The sequence below is a fragment of the Habropoda laboriosa genome, unplaced genomic scaffold (genome assembly GCF_001263275.1).
Source record: "Habropoda laboriosa isolate 0110345459 unplaced genomic scaffold, ASM126327v1 scaffold9, whole genome shotgun sequence".
Classification (NCBI taxonomy): Eukaryota; Metazoa; Arthropoda; class Insecta; order Hymenoptera; family Apidae; genus Habropoda; species Habropoda laboriosa.
In genome coordinates this window covers 2,316,619-2,332,326 of record NW_017100191.1, presented here as the reverse complement: position 1 = coordinate 2,332,326, position 15,708 = coordinate 2,316,619, and the positions used below count along the sequence as shown (strand labels likewise).

The 15,708-nt window shown below is 35.4% G+C and overlaps 1 protein-coding gene across 1 annotated transcript; it reads right to left on the bottom strand.

The window, feature by feature from the left end:
* Positions 1–837: 837 nt before the first annotated feature.
* LOC108580326 (facilitated trehalose transporter Tret1-like) lies at positions 838–12,971 on the bottom strand. Its single transcript, XM_017944053.1, has 5 exons — positions 12,819–12,971; positions 3,338–3,558; positions 2,844–3,257; positions 1,735–2,300; positions 838–1,290 (listed from the first exon to the last, which is right to left on the bottom strand). The coding sequence occupies exons 1-5, from the start codon at positions 12,848–12,850 to the stop codon at positions 967–969; spliced, it is 1,557 nt and encodes a 518-aa protein (XP_017799542.1). The 5' UTR covers positions 12,851–12,971; the 3' UTR covers positions 838–966.
* Positions 12,972–15,708: the final 2,737 nt, after the last annotated feature.

Below are 15,708 nucleotides of genomic sequence, written 5' to 3'. Positions count from 1 at the left end.
TTGCGTTAGACTAATCTTGACGAGAAACTAGTCGATGATACTGCAAGAAAATTTTCAATTTTTACATTAAATTTATATTTGTAGCCTGAAGAAGTGTAAGAGCGTGGATGGGCCAATTATAAAGAAGAAACATAAAAGTATTCGTACATCGAGAACGCGAAGATTGAAAGTGCCCAAAGTCCCCGATAAAATTGTCGATATTGTTAATATCCTGCAGCATGAAAAGTTCCTGGAAATGGTCGATCGATACTTCAAACCGGTCACTAACAAGCAACCGCGCAGAAGATCGCAATCGAAGAAGTTGAATATGCCTGAAAATTCTGATAGCAATATTGGAGTGTCTACGTCTACTGATTTTGACGTTAACGTTTTGTAATTTGTTTTAGAAAATTATTAAAGGACGAAAAAAAATTTTTACTCGTTTCTATATCCTTTCGCAAAAATTTCAAAAATCAGACTCCTCAAGAAACTACTTAAAAAATTTTTTTATTCGATAATTGAATTCTCCAATTGATTATTTAAATATGCACTAGTTTTCGTTGTCCTTGCTTAATTTTAATTTGTTGCAAAAAGTTGCATCTGCTTCTCTCCATAAAAAATTTCAAATATCAAGGTCCACCATGGGCTGTCGAAAAATATTGTTTAAATAGAATCGTATTTTATTGTACATCTTATGAACACATTCGCGCGAAACATCTCATTCCACGCTATCAAAAATATGTGTGAATCTTTTATTTACAACAAGATTAGCGCTATTAGACATAATGATAGAGTATGCTACTTATATCGTAGGTGAAATAATTGTCTTACTTACAAAATTAATAAAGAAGCGTTTCTTTTTCTGTTACCAACTGATGAAACTAAAGACACAGACTGTTCTAAACATAACAAGGAACTTCAAATACTTCAAACACCGCCATACTTCTGTTGAAGCCACTCAGATTATCTATGTCCATTTTTTCTCAATCAAAGCTTGCTCTCAGTATCATCATAGATCATTGCTGGATTGGTGGCTGCCCATTTTTCTTTAAACACCAATTCTTCCTTCTTCGGCCTATTTTTCAAGCTTTGAACGCCAGCATAATGCTCCTCTATCTCCTGCAGGGACCTGCCCTCTGTTTCTGGTAGTATAAAGTGTAGTAAAATGCCTCCAAATAAGTTAATTAAAGCGTAGAAGAAGAATGTGCCAGCCAGAGACATTCCATTCACCATGTAGAGAAACACCTTGTTGGCTATGGAGTTCCAAATGTAGCCTATGGAGCCAGCAGCCCCTGTAGCACTGCTTCGTACCTAGAAAAAGTCAAAATAATGCTCAACAGGTGAAAGAAATTCTTAAACACAATTCTGCGTCCAAAAATGTGAAGAAAATGAAGAATAAAAAAGTTGCGATCGACACTTCATTTTTGAGTTATGAAAGGTTAAAGAAGTGGTCCAAGAGCGCTTGGAAACAGGCAACCCGCCGTACATAGATGACTGTAAAGTAAATCAATAGATAGGGGCACAGTCGTGGTAGAGAAAAATGGCACAGGGCTACTAATTTAGGTTGTGAACGCTGTGACAAGATTTGCCTCGCTTTTGATAACATCAGCACCATATTTTCATTATGGGGATTGCACTCGCCAGTGTATGACGGGTTACAATGTCCCGGGGGCCACATTTTCGTTATTTTCGATGTTCTTCTTATCTTAGAAACACCTGGAACACCTGAAGGGCTCTTAAAAAGTATAAACTCACATTCACAGGGAACACTTCAGCAGCCAAGATCCAAGGAAGCAACCTAATCCCAGCATGTGACAGGAAGGCGGCTCCAATCATCAAAGTAGTCGGCAACCAGGTTAAACTTTCAGCGTTCACAATGTGATTGTCATTCAAATAACCATAAATGGCCGCCAGACCGAAGCTAAGGCCAGTGCCGCCAATAGACACGAAGGTCAACAATCGTTTGCCAGTGAAATGGATGGCAAACACGCAGATCACTGTTCCTAGCAATTCAGCCAGGCCAAGGAATACTGCAGCTGTGTACTCCTCGATGGGTGCATGGAGTCTCACGAAGATTATCACAGCGAAGGTTTGAAGAGTGATGGTACCACCAAAGGATCCAATAAAGAAGGCACACGTGACCAGCAAGAAGGGAGCGTAGAAGGTTCTTTTGCTAAAGGACTTCCAGGTCTTTTCTCTAGCTTCTGCTGGCTTGCAGACCTCCTGGTAGATGGAGTCAAACTCTGGCTTCACCTGACATGGATTCACCCAGCCTCTGAGCCAGCAAAGGGCCTGCTCTGCGTCTTTCTGGCGACCTCTTGCTGAAAGATTTTCATTTGGGCATCTGAGTGTATGAATGTAGACCTTGATTGTGGTAAAAGTTGTACATTTTGTGAAATACAGTAGGTGGGTAGTGAAACTTATATTAAAGTTGAACTCTGACGATGATAAGATTCAAAGATTGTCTGTTGAGACACGTAGATGTTCTAACTATGTGCCCAAGTGATTATTAGTTCAATTTTAATTTGCGGATTTCATCAGAGGAGCCTGGTCAATCTTTGTCATAGAGGTAGACAGGGTACCAATGAGTCAATAGAGATTTTTGACGAGTCTAATAGTGTGATGCTAATCGTAACTAGGAAAATTGGGTCCTATTTAGATATCCAAGTGATAACTGGCCCAATCTTGACTTATACACTTAATTACATAAAGTTAACCAATAATTGTGATCAGGATACCCACAATATTTTGATCAGAAAGCCAATAGGTGTTACCTATTCGTGCCACAAAAATCAAGTCCCAATTAAGTATCCAGTTGACGAAAGTTTTCGTTAATTGAAATTACCAAGCAGAATTCCACTTACCAAGAAGCCAATAGGGACTCTCAGGCACCATACAGAGAGCAAGGAAACAGACAAGTGGATAGGCAATATTGATCAACGCCACAGTCCTCCAGTTGGCCAATTTTCCACTCAGCATCTGAGTAAATATCCCTAGGATCACAGACATGCTGGATGTGGCTGACAGCATGCCTCTAAGATGAGGTTGCGTCACTTCACCTACATAGGTCATCACAGGTGCCTCCAAGAGGCCTCCAGTTAAACCTGTCATGGCCAAAGCTATGAATAGCATCCCAGCAGTGGAAGAATAATAAAATATCAGCCAGGCTATTATGAAGGGAACTGTGGTCAACATCATAGTCTTCTTTCTTCCTATACATTGTGACAATGGTCCACTGGCAAAGCAACCGATGGGTACCAAGAACAGGTTTAGGCTACCTAACAGACACGAGGACAATTTTCAGAATTTTTTTTATTGAACGGTAGTTAGACAAGAGGGAATTATGGTGGAATCTTACTGATCCACGTTAGTTCCTCCATAGTGACTGGGATTTCTGAGTCTTGCTTCTGCAATTCGGGGATCAAGATGGTGGAGAAGCCCAGCGTGGAACCGAAAGTGATCATCAGGAGATTCTTCGCGCTGACCGCGCAAAATTGTGGGAAAGCCTGGCGGAGCTTCGATATTGGAAAAGTCTCGACGGTGCCGTTTAATTCAGCCGGAGATCTTTTCTCCTCGCACCTAGAACGCAAACAGAGAGTGTGGAAGGCTGGGTCCGGTGAAAAGTGTTTTGATAAAAGTGGAGTCCACCAGATGGAAATTCTGGTTGGTAGAAGAAATTCTTATCGAGACAACTAGGTTACATTGAATTTTATTTTCTGCATTTCTCCATCCCTCTATACTTTCATTTTTGCTTTGGCTTTGAATTTTGTAATTTTTTAAGTTCGATCCTCTGATTTCTTTTCTTCTGCTTTTTAATTTTTTCAAACTGTACTTTTATCTCCTCTTCTCAATAATAATTTTTCGACGATTCGCTATCAGTTTGTTATGATTTCTGTGCATAGAATAGGTTCAAGGTAAGATTCTCAACGAGATGATGACTCAAACGAGTGTCACATAAATTGATTGATCTATGATCGACAAGATGATCGATTCGGGTCAACGATCATAGTTCCCCAAGCTCAAAGAAACCGATAGTTTTTTCCCTCCTCTAGTTAAACTGGGTTAATAGCGGCTACGCAATTCGTTATTCAATCGGGAATTAAGTTTCAAACATTCCTGTTCGTGCAGATCGAAACCACATAGCATATGTCGAATGCATACTTTAAAATCTTCGAACGTGTTGTTATTATGTCTAATATAATTCCAGAAATATTCTTAGAACCAAAAAGATGTTACACTGAGCACCTCACTTAGATACTCCCAAATATTTCTTTTTGTCAATGTTTAAGCTTCGAGATTTATATTGTAAAATAAAAAAAAAAAAAAAATTAAGTGGACAATTCTTTGCAATTTTTAAACTTGGAAAATTGTACTTAAGCGAAGAGATATTTTTACCAGAGAAATATTCAAATTTTCACGGTTTGTATTTTTACCTCAGCAGTGAAGAAAATGAACCTTTTTGTACATATATGGAATCAAAGAGAAATCACGCTGTTCATTCACGTGCATGTGGATAACTGTTGTGTGTTTTCGTCATTGACACAGTTCTTTTCAGCGTGAAAGGAACCACCACACTGAGCGATTCCTATTACGTAAGCATTGGTGCACGTTCTCTTGGCTTTGCGTAATTTTGAGTGTCGATCTTTGAACAGGTGGATTCATTTGACGTGCAGAATTAACCATACCGCCGTTAATTTGCAATTTTTCGCCAATTTTACTACCGATATGAAAATTGAAAATAAAATTCTATTTTGTGAATTTTTCAATTTTCAATTGCAACACTAATTCTGTAAATTTTCATCTTTCCCGAAATTTTCTCTTCCCTGAAGTATCGTAATTAGAATTGAAAAGACTGAGTTCAATTTTCAAAAATTCAAAATGAAATTTTACACTGAATTTATCTTTCATTTGGAATATTATATTTATCATTTTTTTTTAGCTATTTTTAAATTCCATTTGATAATTGTTCTTAATTTGTTTGCAATAGATTATGCCACGAGAAATGTTTGGAGAAAGCAAAAAGCAAATAACATTGAAACTCCAAATGAGATCACCATCTTATCATTTCCTCCTAATATTATCACCGAAGAATTCGAAAAACGATATATCCGTACAGTCGAAATATCGCAGATGTTCAAAGTTCAGTACTGAATGCAACCAGATCTTTCTTCAAACAAAATCCTTAATTAAACTTCGTGGACATTGCGGTCGATGAAATCCAGCGTGTAAATATCTCCATTTCCTTCGTTTCGTAAAACAATCAACCCTCAATTTTATCAATTTTAACATGCATGAGATATCGACGATTTCAAACGATTTCAAAATGAAGAAGTGAGCTATAGTGGGAAATAGAGAAAATGAAAAACTGAGCTCTAGTGATCGCTTACAAGGGAACTTCGGTAACCCGAAATGTTCGATTGTTTTGAAACTTTGTGGGTTTGTAAGGGATCTCGAGAGAAGTATCGAGCAATTTTTTTTTCGCCCAATTTCGGTTCTTCGGGGTGAAAACAGCCCTTGAATGAAGATAAGTGTTACCTTATTTCCCTGTATATCTTTAAAACTATATCGACAAATATGTCAAATAAATGCAGATAAATACCAAAATGCCAAGAAAAAAGATGAAAAAAAAGAAATACCAAAGATTCGCACATATATACTTAGTACCTGATAACGCATCGTTCCAAGTGCGACGATGACACACACAAAGCACGTATCAATTAAAATTATTTAAATATCACACTATTCGATAAGATTAACATATTTATTTGCATTTATTTGACATATTTTTCGATATGATAGAAAACTAAAAATTTTTCATAACGGTAGTGGAAGATTTTTTATTTAAAAGAATTTTTCTTAATTTAATAGCACAGTCTTATAAAGCATAAAAAGCCATTAAATTTCTATTCTAAACATTTTTTTATATCTACGATAGTTTTAAAGATATACAGGGAAATAGGGTAACACTTATCTTCATTCAAGGGCTGTTTTCACCCGGAAAAACCGAAATTGGGCCAAAAAAATTGCCCGATACTTCTCTCGAGGTCCCCTACAAACCCACAAAGTTTCAAAAAAATCGGACATTTCGGGTTACCGAAGTTCCCTTGTTAGTACATACACTGGGTGATCAAATTGTTAGAGCCACCTCTAAGAAATTGACGGTTTTCCATTATAACGATTAATTTTCAGATGAAAACCTAGTTATACCGATTCTCATAATTTTTTTTACGAAGCGTTCATGTTTACAAATTACAAATATACACATGGCAACACTTTAGGCAATATTATCTGTCGTATGGACGTTATTTTGTATCAGTACTGCAAATTGCCACTTGAGAATCACGTGTTACAGTTTTCTTGGTTTATAGATCTGGAGCATTTTAATTTTCGTTGCAGTGTTTTCACTACTCATAACGCACAGTAAATTACGTAAAATGTATCGAAAAAAGAGTCAAGGCTGTAATTGCTACCAAATACCAACTTTATCGTTACTTCTTAACTGTATTTTTTATAACTACATAAGTATCTTCAGTTAGCAATCGTTAATTAAAAATTATCCAGCGTGAAAACCTTGATATTGTGATTTTATTTTTACACCGAAATAAAAGCACATATTTCTCGCATCGTGTCTCTAATAATTTGGTCACCCACTGTATAGTGAAAAATGGAGAACACGAACAAGTGATCTACAGCGATCACGTAGAACAGTGGGAAATGGAGAAACGTGATTTATAATGATTACGTTCCATCCTGAATTTCCTCACTGGGAAAGGCTCTAATCTCAGGTGTTGCGCGATGATGCGAGCGGTTGCATGTGAAAGGAAAAGTGGCACGTGTACATAGATAAAACCGCAAACGGAATTAAAGCTCGAGGGCGTTCGCCCGTATTATGGGATTAGCGAGAATAACTCTCGTTCTGGCCTGCTGCATTCTTATCGCCCTAACGCGGTAACGAGTGCAACGTCCCTGTCGTTTCTGCACCGGACAATCCCAGAAACGGCCATTTTTTACCGATTCGTAGCCACTTCTAACGAACGGATTTCAGTGAAGCAAAAAAATAACGGATTAGACGGTCTCCGGCTCTCCAGATGATTTATCACGCCCATTGACAAGCTAGAAGATAATCCTCCGATAGTTTTCCAACGTATAGGGGAAAAGAAATTTTTTTCCAAAGAATTTTTTGATCAGGTGATACAGTAAATTCTCCACAAGTGTCAGTCCGCAAGGAAGCTAAACCTGACACTTGTAGAGTCTTTTTTTTAAGCATAATACTATAATCCTATGTTTAAAATGTATTTTCTTGTGGCCGCCTGACAGCAACCTGTAAATCTGGCGCGACAGTGAACGTGTTAATAAGTAAATGTTGTTCAAATTATATCGTGTTTGATCTCATTTTCATCAGAAAAATCTCACCAACATGTTAAAAAAAATTTCAGATGAAAAAAAGGAATATTAAAGAAATTATATTTTTCTATTATGATTTTAAAAGAAACCGAGTGGTGTAGCGTTACACGTTTGACTGACAGCGAGCGAGATAACATAGGCGTAGCAATGACGCAGATCTAGGCGTAGGACCATCTATACTGACACTTGTAGAATCCAAACTGTCTGACACTTGTGGAGAATTTACTGTACTTTCACTTTGTCGATAAAACATCAACTGTGTTTCTTTCGAAATATGCACCGAAGGTAGAATTTTGTAGATGGCCACATTATTTGTACGAACCTGTACATAGTTGCACGTGTATTTTATTATTTTTTTTTTTTTTTTTTTTTAGGTAAATGAATTGAAAATCGCGGAGTTGGTCATAATTTTGAAATAAATCTCTAAATATCAAAAATATCACAATCAAAATCTCTGAATATCAAAAATATCAAAATCAAAATCTCTGAATACCAAAAATATTAGGGTCAAGCACTTCTCCTTTGCACTGGAGACTGAAATAAAAATTCGAATTATCTTCGAAGTGATTTTTTGTAAATCGAAAAGTATAATATTGGACATGCTTCTTTTTTTTATAGATGAACTTGTACAAACAAATCGTACTGTCACTTTCCGCGCAGATATTAACACTCCTACAGCATTCATAATGCACGAGTTCCTTATCACGGAACTGAGAACGTAAGTGCCGATACAGCTAACATAATAATGATCTTAAGTAAAGCCTGAAACGACTCACGCACGTCAAATGATAGTGTGCGTTCCCATATTACAAAAAAAAAATATTTACGATATATAAAAATGTTTTTTTTTTTCATACAAATGTCTTTTATCTATTAGACTGCAGTAAATCATACAAAAGACACCCGATTAATCGATTTATCGATCGACTACAACTGACAGGACTTAATCTCCTTAATCCAACATAGAATTATAAATGACAGGCAATAATTTATAGCTAGCACAGTGTTTTTCTTTTTTCTTTTCGAGTAATCTTTTCCTGTGTTTTGAGTCACCCTGTATATCTACTTTATGGGCACACCTCAAGAGTATGTACTACGTCCTTCGTGATTGTATTTCACGATGTCACACAATTTGTACTATTAGGTCATCCCATAAGTTCGTGTCGAATTTTATAATTTAGATTCATATTTCCAACGAACCTTTCAATTTGATAAAAAGAACGTAAGCATCTTCTCATTCCACAACTTGTGTCTATCTTTTTTTTTTTTTATAAGACCATTATGTCGTCGATATAGAATTACCTTGGACTTTCATTAAAATATTTTTCGCTTTCGGCACGAACTTACGAAATGACCTAATACTTAACCTCGTTAAGAATTCTTAATAATCAGCGGACAAAGTGAAAATTGTTAATTTTGAATTTAATTGAGAAAAAAAAAGAAAAATAATAGAATTTTTTTTCTCTGACCATTAAAAATTATTTTAATTCTCATTCGTGCACATCGTTATACTAAAGCATCATTCATAATCGTTAACTGCATTCATTATGACTGACCGTCAAGGTAAAACTTTGACACAGTACGATTTGTGAAAAATAAAAGAATTTTCTCGCATAATTATCATACGAAAGGAAAAGCTATAGTTCAGGTGAAATTGCGGTCGTTGTCACTTATCACCAGCTCGCGTCAGCAGCTTTACGATTTTACTTTCTCGCTAAATCACCATTTATGATGATCTTTATTCACTGATAACAGCACCAAGATTTCTGATAAGGAGATCAAAGAAATGAGCTGATCAAACGTTTCAAAACTACGCGGAATTTTCTTAATCTTGTCCACGTGCTCCGCTATTCACCTACTTTCTCGAAATGCGCGCTTCTTTCGAAGCTCGAAATTTCTTCGAAATATACGAAGAATTTTTCGATTTGGAAAAAACGAAGATTAACATTTTTTTATTCTTTCGTATAGGCACTATGGCGAAAATAAAAATTTTTGTCGTAGCCTGTTAACACTAGGTTTACGGATGTTCCTTATACCTATACCTAATGAACGAAACCGCATATTTCCTTTTTTTCTTTCAAAGCAACTTATTTTATTTACAAACAACGTATTATTCATTATTAATGTATAAATGAATGTTAATATGAAGAATATATTTATATAAAATTTATAATAAGCATAAGTGGTAGGAGAGATATGTAAACGGTTTCTGTCATTTTCCTAGTGAAATTCGAAATGAGTCAAAATGGCGCGTAAACCTAGTGTTAATGCTCGAAGCTTCTTCGAAATATACGACGATTTTACCTACTTGGAAAAAACGAAAGTTATCATTTTGTTCTCCTTGTGTATAAATTCTAAAGTGAGAATCAAAATTTTTGTCGTAGCCTGTTAAGTTCGAAGCTCGATCTCGGAGTTCGATCTCGAAAATTTCGAATATAATCTTCCTTTATTATCGTACACGAGAAGTACGACGAGAATAAGTATTTTTGATACGGTCAATTAAAGTGTCGTTTGTAATTTATGTTTAACTTTATTCACGTTTTCATCACCATATTAAAGAGGAAATAATTACGCTATTATGTAGCCCCAAGGACGGCGAAGCAGAAATTGTTCAACTCGTCGAAATGAGATTCTACCACGATTGATCAATGTTTAAATAATTCCTCGCCTCGTTTATATATCTCTGTGGCATCTATGAAAGGAAAAAAAACGAGGATTGTCACGCGAATCGATTTGAAATTTAATTCAACGCTTCCTCGAACACCGGAATCCACGTTTATGCAACGAGTCACGACAAACTTACCGGCTCGTCTTCTCTGACACGTTTGAAAATTGCAATTTAATGTTGGTAAATGACGTTTAATGAAATCATTTCAAGTAACGGGAATCAGATTGTACGATTGTGTAATAAATGTTTGCAGGGATTGTTGGAGTACCAGCAAAAAAAAAAAAAAAACGAGGATAATCTGGCAAGAGTAGTTGTAAAGTGTTTCAGCAGAAACTTTAAATAGGTTACTCAACTTGTTAGCATCAAACGGAGAGAAAATATTGTTGTAATTATTGTATTCTTGCTGAAGAATTCTAACAGCTGTTGTTGATCTTCGTTCTAATTGTCGCTCTTTTTTAAATAAACTCGTATCGAAAAGCACTCTTTTGGTATACAGAATAAAATGAAAATTAATAGATCAATTAAGTGATTGATAATTTGAAAAATTAAACAACGATAGAAAATTTACTACTTTCGTTTTTCCATAGAATTCTGAATTTCAGTTTCTGCAGACTATTTTTATTGTTACTTTTCATATTAAAAAAATTCACCCGAGATAACGTTGTTTCTGGATATCGCTCTTATCTTTTTATGCTATTTTTCATTTTTCTTCTCTACGTTAGATAGATATTACCCGAAAAAGCATGCTTTTTAATAGCTGTACAATTGCAACTGATTATATGAAAGATGTTAATTAAAGGTCTGTCGAGACACGTCTGACGATCGATCGTTTACAGAGAATTTCTTGTCGCGATTCAATGCCCAACTGTACAGAAGAATGAATAATATTGTTGGAAGCATCGTCGCGGAACCCGTCACAAACATAAACTAAAATGGTAGAAGAACGCATGAAAAGAATTATCCAAGGTCTGCTTGCAATGGTATTCAACGAGAGAAACCAAGCACCGCATTTCCACGCATTTTTCCATTAAAATTACTTCCTACATGCTTCGATTCACCTTTTCATTTCCACCGACGCTGACTTCTTCGAGATGAAATGCTCTCAGAGATTTTCAACTTCAATTTTTTCTATTATTTTCAAACTTCGACGTTTATTCGACGTTCAATTTTTCCTGTTTTTGAAAATTAGGAAATTTTACGTGTTCATTTTTCAATTGTATTAAATGGCCAAATGTTGAAATTTTGAAATATTTAAGTATTTGGAAATGTTTCATTTTAACCTCTTCAGGGACGATTCTTTTAAAGTTAGAAAATATTGATCTAATTTTCTATGTAGTTGAAGTATGTTAAATCGATAGCAATTAAACTACTTTCCTTGGGAGATTTTTCGAGATTTCGGGAGATTGTGTTTTTCATATTTTCTCTATCGCAAATGTTGGAATTTTCGGAAAATCTAAAGGTACACATACACTACCGGCCAAAAATTTGGAATCACTGAGCATTGCAATTTACTTTGATAACTTTTTATCATTCGAATCAATTGATATGAGATAAATTGATAAATGTAGAATTGAGATAAACTTCAAATCTATAAAAATGTTAGCAGCAGATTTAATATTGATGAAAAGTGGGAGGTGATTCCAAGCTTTTGGCCGGTAGTGTACGTGTCGGTGTCCCTGAAGAGGTTAAATCTCTTGATCCTTGAACCTTTTGAATTTTTAGAAATTTACATTCTCGAATATCCGAATTTTCCTATTATTCGGTGACGATCGAATTTTTCAATCTGACAAGTTTCGATTTCGAAAATTGTCGAATTTCTGAATTTTCAGGCTTCCCGAATCTTTGGATCCTCAGCTTTGAAATTTTCTACTTCGTTACTACGAAACCTTCGAACTCTGAAAACCAATTAACAGTAACGTGTACTCAGCGATAAATGATTCTTCCGTATTGACAAGCAAAGAGTATATGTACTAGAAAAGTTGTGAAAACGAATTCATTCACGTGACATGAAACACGAAATATTATCGCGTTACATAACGATGTGTAATAAACTTGAGAATATTTCTGTCGTTCGGAGAAACAAAGGCTGTAGGTGTCGATTCTTACTCCTACAATGAGAATTTTCGCCAGATACGAAAAAGATACGATTTTCCATTTAACAACCACAAACTAGTCACTAGCAAATCGACAGACTTTTTTAAAAGCCAACAAAAAAAACAACGTTATTTTCTATTTGTGAGAGAAGTTAAATAAATTGCAGTTTCCTCTTGAAAAACACTTAATTTTTCTAATTTGCTCGAAACTAAATGTTATCTAATTTGAACGAAGTATCACACCGGCTACTTTTTCTTTTCAAGTAACGAGAGTTCCAATAAAAAAAAAGTTCCTACGATAATTGTTTTCTTTGCAATAAAAAGGCCATTAAATGCACTGCTTGGAGATAAGCCGTAAGTCGTGTCTGAATCGATATTAATCGCTCGACAAAACAAACTGAACGATAAGACTGTTATTCTGCGTCACTAATCGCTGCTTTTTCCAGTTCTCCAGCAACCAGAAATATTGAAAAAAAAAAAAGAGAAAACGAACTCAAAAAATTGAAACAAAATGATAATGAATTCTTCGTTTAAACTTCAATTATTAACAAAAAATAATAAACAAAATTTCCTTTATCGGTTTCATTTCCTGTAAATTATGTAATTTCTTGTGTTTCAAAGTACAGACAAAGAAAAGCCACTAAAAATGATAAAAAAAAAAATTTTCAAATTACCCGGCAGCGTCATTGTTTCCATTCAGCGCCATTTTGGATGATCGACAGGATACTCTTGATCACACTGTTCCGAATTTTTTATTTCTCACACTTGCATTCCTTCTTATAAAAGACATTCGAAAAACATTCGAAGAATTTGAAGAATCTCAGTAACGAGATATCAATGTCAACATCTTGCTTGTTCTGGCGATAAAAAAAAAAAAGAAAATCCCTTTTCTCTTTTTGTTAAGACAAAAATTCTTCGTGAATGAATAATAGGTTGTCAATAAAAACAATTGAAAAAAAAAATACTTAAAATTTATTCTTCCTTTTCCTTTCAAAAATTTTCACCAATTTTCCATCCTTTTCTTTTTTTTCCAGCGAATAAATTTCCTCTTCGGTCTCTCAAGCTTATTTAAAACACCAATTTCACAGGTAAACTAAAAACAGCTAGCCAAGATACTCTACAACTTTGATCCTTTCTCTTTCCAAGCTCACCTTCGCCAACGAGACCTCCCTTTCCACACGAGTCCCAATATCTCACCAGCAGGATCACACGAAACACTCTTCAAACTTCAAATAACCCGGTCCAAGAAGAAGCTCGTCTATCGTTCACCAACAATGCTTCTTCCATGATCTTGAAGGAACTCCGGTCGAAAAATCCACCAGTTGTCAGCTCTACTTCTATTCCAGTCCCTGAACTGTCAAATCTAGGCAAACAATCTGAGACAATAGCAGCTTACCGCCGGATTATCTTCCTCTTTCTCTCATCTCCTCTTCCTCCTTTCTTTTTATCTCAGAAAGTGACCAAGTATTTGCACTTCCTTCGTATTAGAGGAGAGACCGACTAGTCCTGCTCGGGACTGTTGTCAAACACACTAAACGGCCAACGAAAGGGAACAACTTAAAGAGTACTTTCCGATTCCTCCTCCTACGGACACATTTGCACGACTGCTTTCACGAACTGGTACATGTGACCTGTCCCCCTCTGTTCACCAGCCCAGGCTGCTGTTATTACACCTTGCCTGACGAATAGTCGCGTTTTTGAGCTGATCGGGGATAGTTCTGACGATAATCCTCTTTTCGAGTTGGATACTGATACGGTGGAAGGAGGTGACAGTGAGAGTAGAGATAGAATGGACACCCTTTGAGTGGGTGAAATGGGCTTGGGCTGATAGAGGATGATGGGAAGCATAATTGAGTCATTTGAAGTGGTACAAAGTGGTTCTTGAGGATTTGTCCATGGAAACTTCCCTTTTAGGTGCTTGGTAAAATAAATTTTCTGTGATGTTGGTTTGGAATGTTTGCTGGTGATGTAAGTAGCTCAGTTGGAAATTATTGGATTCTCTTTGGTGAACTTAATGTTGATGTTCCATGATATGGTAGTAGAGATACATTTGAGGCTGTAGAGTGATCAAATTTAAATTATTTAATTATTTAAAGTGCAATAATGTTGCATTCATTTGGAGTTATAGGTAGTTTAAACTGAGTCATACAGCGATGAAAATTACTTCTTGAAAATCCATTATAAAAAGACTACCCTTTAATGTTTTAACATTCACCACAGTAGTTTAGAGAATGAACATTCCATAATATTGCACTGAGTCATACCAGGTCCCATAATTGTTCCCAAAACATTCCACTGAGATCCATTCAATACACCTTCTATGCAACCTTTTTAATTTAAGAAGCTTTAATTAAATGTGCACTTCCTGGCTACATTTTATTCAAGGCACGTGTATTCTCTGAAACAACAATTTATATCTGAATAATCCATTGTTCTGATAATCAAATAATGTGAAATATCAGTTATTTGCTCTGTACTCAAGAGTCAAACTGCTCGGGCAACTTGAATTAATCAGTAATTATCACTAGATTACATCAGATAGAAGTTGAACCCTTTTATTTGGAATAGAAACACTGATACTATCTTCATGGTAAGATAATTGTTGGCCATGGAAAATTTTATGCCCACGATAATAGCATTTCCAAAGTGTTAATTATCTTCCTTGATATAGAGTTAATATTTTCAATGGTGGCAAGCAACAGGTGTCAAGAGTGATAATTAACACTTTATTTATGAATATATGAATTTCTTTTCTGATGCTGATAAATCCAGTAAATTTTGTATACATAATAATTCCCTATCTTATTAAGCTTGTATAATTAGTTTCTCAAGTCTTGATTGTGATTTACATGTAATTAAAAGTCCCACGTCAATGATTAATCCTGTTCTATCCCCTCCAAAAAGCTCTGAGAAATACTTGGCAATCGCAGTGAAAGCATCGTTCACGTAACACGACACTCCTCTATGTTAAACATCTCCAGATGAGAATACCACATTCTGTTATATAAAATTCAAGTACACTTTATCATACAGCACAAATATACTCTCTCTTGAGTGCTGTTCAGATAAAGACTAGTCAGCTTATCAGCCTTTAAGATCAAAATCAATTACACTCTAGTATCTGAAATTTATCAATTGTAGCATATCATTAACATTCAACTGTGCTACCTATCTGTTTTCAACTAATCTTCTACGCATTTGTCCTGTTTAATATTAACAATACACCTGTTATTTATTTTTCCATGAATATTCATGAATCTCTTTGATGTCAATAAAGAACCCTTTCGCTGACTGTTACTTAATTTTATTTTAATCTTACACTTAATGTTAATTGGAAAATATGGTACTATCAATAATAATAAATGTATATGTGCCAAGAGAGGGATAATGCGATACTAAGTGACACTTGTTGCCTATCAAGAACAGTGGAAGATTAACATTTACGCACGTTTTCTGATCATGGAATTATATTTCATCTCTAATATCGTCCATTGATCTCCTAACTCGTCATTGTTAAAGCGACTTCTTATCATTTTACATTCGTCGACAGGTCAACAAAACAAC